The sequence below is a fragment of the Argentina silus genome (genome assembly GCF_951799395.1).
Source record: "Argentina silus genome assembly, chromosome: 1".
In the NCBI taxonomy this organism is placed as follows: Eukaryota; Metazoa; Chordata; class Actinopteri; order Argentiniformes; family Argentinidae; genus Argentina; species Argentina silus.
This window is the reverse complement of record NC_139655.1, coordinates 12118306-12125805: the sequence shown is the minus strand read 5'-3', so window position 1 is coordinate 12125805 and position 7500 is coordinate 12118306. Positions and strand designations below refer to the sequence as shown.

At 48.6% G+C, this 7500-nt stretch overlaps 1 protein-coding gene across 1 annotated transcript in view; it reads left to right on the top strand.

Annotated features, from left to right (window-relative positions):
- The window catches only part of efnb3b (ephrin-B3b), a 56326-nt gene that overhangs the window by 19666 nt on the left and 29160 nt on the right, over positions 1 to 7500 (top strand). The window contains exon 2 of the mRNA XM_083665911.1: positions 6336 to 6631. Coding sequence (XP_083522037.1) covers positions 6336 to 6631 — 296 coding nt within the window. The remainder of the gene's footprint in view (positions 1 to 6335; positions 6632 to 7500) is intronic.

The following is a 7500-nucleotide window of genomic DNA, read 5'->3' as shown; positions in this document are numbered from 1 at the left end:
GTAGCAGATACCTCTGGCTCGTCCAGGGGCCCCAGAGAGGCCTCACATGGCTCTGAAGAGCCTGGGTTCAGGAACCCTCCAGACACGGTGGCTTTTAATACAAGGGTTCCAGGGTGCATCTAACTCCATGGCTCTCACAGTGGAGGCTTCACATACATACACCGTAGCCTGTGGAGGTCAGAGGTCAGAGTGGTCCCTGAGGAGACCTTCTCTCTGTGGCCCTGGCTGTGCAGGTGACCCAGACTGGGGCAAGCCGAGCTAGGTTACAACCTCACCTTTATCTCTCCCTATGGGACATCCTTTGTGCAATGAGGTGTGTGTGTGTGTGTGTGTGTGTGTGTGTGTGTGTGTGTGTGTGTGTGTGCGCACGCTCACACGTGTGTGTGTGCGTCAGACGCTCATTCCACTCGAGACCTCACTGACCTAATTTAATTAGTTTGTTAGTTTGAGTGAATGAGTTTAACCTCAAAGACACACACACCCAGGTATAAACACCAGCTGGGCAGCCAGAGGAGCACGATTTGTATGTGTGTGTGTGTGTGTATTTAACCTCTAAAAGCGTCATAGTGACCTATAGGACTCTATGGGGACCTAGTAGGGGGGTCCGGGGACTTGCAGCCGCCCCATGGTTGGTGGACAGGAGGGCCCTCTCACTCATAGTTGTCCTGACTCTCAGGTTCTCCATCAGCCTACACCTCCAACACACAGCCTTAATGGGACCAATCTACCCTGCCGCAAATCACCCTGAGAGGAGAGAGAGGAGGAGGGAGAGGGGGCAGAGAGTGGGAGAGAAAGAGAGGGGGTGAGAGGAGGAGGGGAGGGGGGTGAGAGAGGAGGAAGAGGGGAGAGAGAGTGTGAGAGAAAGAGAGGGGGGTGAGAGAGGAGGAGGGAGGGGAGAGAGAGTGTGAGAGAAAGAGAGGGGGGTGATAGGGGAGGAGGGAGGGGACAGAGAGTGGGAGAGAAATTAGGGAATGTGGAGCAGGTCTAGACCAAACTGAGAGAAATGTTCGGAGAAATTAAATCATCTGTTGTCAGAGAGTGGAGAGATAGAGAGCAAAAAAGCGCGCGCGCGTGCGAGAGAGAGCGAGATTGTTAGTGGGAAAACTTTCTGTTGACCTGAATTTGGCTGTTTCTTCTCTTTGTTGAAATTTAGAAAGTAGTTCTGAGAAAGTTGGTTCCTTCCAGCATTTATGTATATGGGTTGTGATACATTAGTTTCCATGAAGCATTACGCTGTGTACTGCAGCAGATATTATAAGAGCCGGGTCATGAGAAAAGCTGAGTCTATAAAAGGAACGCTCAGTGCAAAGGCCAACGCATTCAGCCTGATGCCTCCCATGTCTCCTTGGTTACGGGGAGTGTGATATGTACTGGATGTGACACCAGCGCTGCGGTGTTCTGGACCGCCTTTGGACAGAAGGAAGGGAGGGTGTGTGTGTGTGTGTGTGTGTGTGTGTGTGTGTGTGTGTGTGTGTGTATGTGTGTATGTGTGTATGTGTGTATGTGTGTGTGCGCAGAGAGACGCGGGGCACTGCGGTGACAAGGACGCTCTTACCTTCAGAGTCCCACGACGCCAGCTATTCAAACACAGCTACTGCAGCCTTACCTGCAGACTGGCATTCTGTGTCTCTCTCTCCTTCTCTCTCCATCTCTCAGTTTCTCTCCCTCCCTCCCTCCCTTCCTCTCTCTCTCTCTCTCTCTCTCTGCGTCAGGAGCAACCATATGGAAACTATTATTCCCGCCGTCGTTCTCACCGCAAACATTCCAACACCCCTTCCAGCACTCAGTGACTTTACAACAACCTTGTGGTGGTTGTTAGCAACTCTTTCTCTCCGGCTACCTCCCTCCCTTCCTCTCTCTCTCTCTCTCTCTCCCTTTCTCTCTCTCTCTCTCTCTCTGTCTCTCTCTCTCTCTCTCTGTCTCTCTCTCTCTCCCTCTCCATGTCACTGGTATTTCTCCCTTTCTTTCTCTCTCCATCTTCTCCCTCCCTCCTTCCATCTCTCAGTAGCACTCTATCTCATTCTCCTTTACTCTCGCTCTCCAATGCCCTTGCCCTCCCCGCCTCGCTCTTTCTCAGCTCTTTCTCTCTGGCTACCTCTCTTTCTCTGTCTCTCTCTCTCTCCCTCCCTCCCTCTCTCTCTCCCCCCTCTCTCTGTGTGTTCTCTCTCTCTATGCTCTCTCTCTCTCTCTCTCTGTGCTCTCTCTCTCTATGCTCTCACTCTCTCTCTCCCCCCTCTCTCTCTGTGTGCTCTCTCTCTCCATGCTCTCTCTCTCTCTCCCTCTCTCTCTCTCTCTCTGTGTGCTCTCTCTCTATGCTCTTTCTCCCTTTCTCTCTCCCTTCTCAAATATGTTGGCAACACTCTTTCTCACTCTTCCCTGCTCCCTCTCTCTCTCTCTCTCTCTCTCTCTCTCTCACTCTCTCTCTCTTTCTCTTTCTCCTACTTTCACACCCATCTGCACTCGTTCTTTACCTTTTATCTTTATTATCTGGGCCATGCCTCCTCTGACTGTGGATAGATAGATAGGTCTACATAGTCTGTGGATAGATAGATAGGTCTACATAGTCTGTGGATAGATAGATAGGTCTACATAGTCTGTGGATAGATAGATAGGTCTACATAGTCTGTGGATAGATAGATAGGTCTACATAGTCTGTGGATAGATAGGTCTACATAGTCTGTGGATAGATAGATAGGTCTACATAGTCTGTGGATAGATAGATAGGTCTACATAGTCTGTGGATAGATAGGTCTACATAGTCTGTGGATAGATAGATAGGTCTACATAGTCTGTGGATAGATAGATAGGTCTACATAGTCTGTGGATAGATAGATAGGTCTACATAGTCTGTGGATAGATAGATAGGTCTACATAGTCTTTCCACACAGCCAACTTCCTATACAGTAGCGTCTCTCTACTCACTTCTATAGGAATGCTCTTGAGATATGCATCTGGCAACTTCACGAGCACGTAATGAGGAGGGGTGTGTTGGAGCTGTTGAAGGCAGCCACAAACACATAGATTGAAAACCTTGTCCATGAGATGAGGTAATTATAGAGGAAATGTACTGAAGTGCGGAGGGAATGGCACACATAGAATTGATTTGGCTGCAGTTCCGCCATGGTTTTGAGGCTGGAGATAAATGTACCTCTAGTTAAGGTAAGCAGTGAGGTGATCCATAGGAGAAATGAGACCCCTCTGGAGTCTCTGTAGACAGCATTTAGAAAAGCTCCAGGTGTCAGATCAGAGCTCTCTGTGTGTGTGTGTGTGTGTGTGTGTGTGTGTGTGTGTGACAGTGTATGTACATTAAGACCTCAGAGACCACTCAGGACCTGTCTATGTGATTACCGTGTGTATACCATGAGATTACTCTAGACAGGTTTATGCATGGAACTCCATAAATCTTACACAGCGCTGGTTTATTATTCAATAATGGAGCGTACGTCTTACTCCCAATGTGCACATGAGGTTGTGGTTAGCTGAAGGACAAATCATGTGGATGTGTTTTATTGAAATCACCCTGTTCTTCTTTGTTCTATTGCATTGGATCTTTGTTCTTCACACACACTGCCTCTCTCCTCTGGACTTTCTCTCACTCTCTGTCCCACACTTGTCTGCCCCCTGCCCCCCATTCTCATGTTCTCACACACACACACACACACACACACACACACACACACACACACACACACACTGTTGTCCCGCCGGCTGCACCTGTGTGCCCAGCTTTGGTCCGGACAGGGCTCGAGTTGCCTCTGTGGAATCTGTGAAATGCAGAGCAGCCAATACAGCACCGACCCAGTCTCAGGTACAGAGACTGAGAGACAGGCGGAGAGAGGGAGGGAGGGAGAGAGGAAGGAGGGGAGAGGGAGGAGGGGAATGGGAGGAGGGAAGAGGGAAGAGGGGAGGGGGAGTGAGAAAGAGGGGCAGGGGTCAGGAGAGGAGGGGGGTAGGGTCAGAGAAACTAACACTCGAGTCTTTTCTCTCGTGCTCAGGGTCGGGCTAGGGCAGCGGCTGGGTTGAGCAAATGATGTTTCTGCCCTCATAAAAGGGCCCGGAGAAGAAAGGAGAGGAAAGTTCTTCCCCCCTCTCCCTCCTCCCCTCCTCCCCTCCTCCCTCCCCTCCTCTCTCCATCACCTCTGGCCCCTCTATCCCCCACTCCATGTTTCAAAGTGTGGCCACATGAATGGCACTATTGTTAACAAGAGAGAGAGAGGGAGAGAGAAAAAGAAAGGGGGATGAGGTCCGACGAAAAGAGAGAGTGAGTGCTTAGGGCAGTGTGAGTTGAGCTATGTCCACTTTATGTCTAAACCTGATGATTTATTTAGACACAGTCTAATAGAGATGCATTTTCCAAGGTTGTTTCCAAGTTCACCTCACTTCGTTCTTCCTTAGTGCTTCTGCTGGGGTATATGTCTCAGGGTCTTTTACACATTGGCTGAGAAATAGAAATAGAACTGTGTAACTCGATAAACGTTAGTTATGGAGATGTCTCGCTGATACAGAACAAACATAAATATAGTAAACATGAAAAAAATAAATATAGTATGTGTGTATGTGTGTGTCTACCCACTGACCTGGGTTAGACTCAATAAGTCTAACACACACTGAACATGAAGCTGTCTGCATTTGTGTTTTATTTAAATTTCTCCTCTCTCTTAAACTTAATTTTTACCTTTTTGCTCTGACTTCTATGTTTCAGTACCTTTTGAAAAAAACAGGTGCAATTTGTACAATCAGCTCCCTTACTCTCTCACTCACTTATTCTCTCTGTCTCTTAATATGCTCTCTCTTTCATCTCCATCTGAAATATCTCTATTTCCCTTGTGTTCTCTACCTGCCTCCTCTTTCCGCCTGTTTTAAACATGCTTCTTTTTTTTGCTTCTTTTTTTTAAATCTCCCTCTCTTCTGTTTTGACGCTAAAAAAAACGCTACACCTGCCCAGTAGCGTTTTTCCATCACTCACTCCTTTCTTTTGCCTTTTTTCCACTCCATACACCCCTCCCTTCCCTTTTTGTGTCTTTTTCTTATTATTATCTTCTTATTTTATTTTTTTACATCTTTTTTCTCTCTCTCTCTCTCTCTCTCTCTCTCTCTCTCTCTCCCTCTCTCTCTCCCTCTCTCTCTCCCTCTTTGTGTGCAGCTCTCATACGGTGTGTTTGCTTTGCCATTCTTTAGTACAGGTCTACTATGACTCAGGCTACCAGATAACACTCATCAATGTACCATGCAGGAAGCAGAAGGTGTGTGCGAATGTGTTTTCAGTTTGTTGGATGTGGGCGGATGTGTTTGGGCAAACCTTTTGCGCCTGCAGGAAGGTATTTGTATGGGTTTGTGTGTGTGTGTGTGTGCAGAGTGTTCTGTGTAGATGGAAAACCCCTTAGCAACTGCAAATGTGACTGGAATTCATGTTCTATATCTGGTATGTTTGCGCTTAAGTGTATGTGTGTGTGTGTGTCTGTGTGTGTGACAGGGTGACACCAGGTCAGCCTCTTGTCCAGTCCTGGGGGGTGTGTGTTGCGGGGGTGTGTGTTGAGTAGAGTGAGTGTTTCCCTCTCCAGTGTGAGTGTTCAGTGATAACCTGGGTGACCTTTGTGATGAGGAACAGAAACCACAATGCTAGCCAGGGGAAGGCTCGCTCCTGTACTAGCAGCGCCAGGCCTCTGGTGTGTGTTAGCCTGGCCAAGTATGCTAACAGATAATATTGCGGCCCTAACTTGTTGTCTGCGGTGAATGAATAAGTACATGAGTCAGTTGGTGTCCGTACACTGTTCAGATGGGGTTTGGTAAATGTCAGCGTGCTCCTGGGGCAGAGGACGCATCCTACACTGTCCAGTGTTTGACAGTTACCAACTGCTGTATGAGTGTGTGTATGTGTGTGTGTGTGTGTGTGTGTGTGTGTGTGTGTATGTGTGTGCGTGCCTGCGTGTGTGTGTGTGTGCCTGTGTGTGTGTGTGTGTGTGTCATGTGAGGGGTTAGGAGGGTTGCCTGAGCCTGTCTGCTTGAGGATCGTACGGATCAGTGAGCCGCCCTCCTCCCATGATGCATCTGGTTCATCTTTAGGATGAGATGATGCAAGAAAGAACAGCTGCTGAATCCTTCAAGATAATGAACTTAAGTTAAGCTACGGGTGTCTATACTTTAGCGCATGTGGTTGCTTTCGGTTAAGAATGACACTAACCTATTTTTCCACTCTCTCCCACTCCCTCTCCCTCCCTCCCTCCCTCCCTCCCCTTCCATCCCTCCCTCCCTCCCTCCCACCTCCTCCATCCCTCCCTCCCTCCCTTCCCACCCTCACTCTCTCCCTCCCCCTCCCTTCCTCCCTCTCTCTCCAGGTTTGGGGATGATAAGGGATACGTTCTGTACCCTCAGATTGGCGACCGTCTGGACCTCATCTGTCCATCGTCGGACCACCCGGGGCTGCGGGCCCCCGCTGAGTATGAGTTCTACAAGCTGTACCTGGTGTCGTCACGGGAACAGGCGGACAGGTGTGAGGTGACGGGGTCGCCCAATCTGCTGCTGACCTGTGACAAGCCCAACAATGACATGCGCTTCACCATCAAGTTCCAGGAGTACTCCCCCAACCTGTGGGGCCATGAGTTCAAGACCCTGCAGGACTACTACATTATAGGTGAGTGGGGGGAAACAGACAGGGGAGGAAGAGGGTGTGTGTGTGTGTTTTGATGGTGGTGGTGATTTGGTGTCACTATTCATGTGTTTGGGGTGATTGGGTTGGGTTTGTCTATTGTATGTGAATGTGTGTGTGTGTGTGTGTGTGTGTGTGTGTGTGTGTGTCTGTCTCTCTGGGTGTGTGTGTCTGTGTGTGTGTGTGTGTGTGTGTGTGTGTGTGTCTATGTCTGTGTGTGTGTTTGTTATTTCAGCACACTCTTTCAACTGCTGCTGATTTGGCTCTCGGCATGTTTATTGTTATTGCCAGCCTTGCAGTGACCGGGATGGCGTAGAGCTATTTGTTTTGGTTTATTCTGGGAGTTTGTTTGGGGTTAGGATGTGTGAGTACGTGATGAGGTCATCAAACCGAGCCAGGCGAAGCGTGTGTATCACATGGAACAATCTCCACAAAGGTCATGTCAACGAAACCTCAGGGCTGTTTTTAAATACAATGAGGGAACAGGGAGTATTCAACAGTTAGGCACTCTAACACACACACACACACACACACACACACACACACACACACACACACACACACACACACACACACACAGGCTGCCAACCCAAAAATCAGCTTTGTAAAACCTCCTCAGGAAAGGATCAGCATATATCTTCACCCCATATTTGATTTCCATAGCTTCCACCCACGCACCTGCAAGTTCTATTCACTCAGGTGTGCTAATGCTCTTTTCACTTCTTTTCATGTGTGGGAAAAAAAAGAAAGAGAAGAGAGTGCCAAGAGGATGTGGGATGGTAGGGAAAGAGAGGGAGGGGGGAGTAGGTTGAGAGAGAGAGAGAGAGAGAGAGAGAGAGAGATTGAACATGACA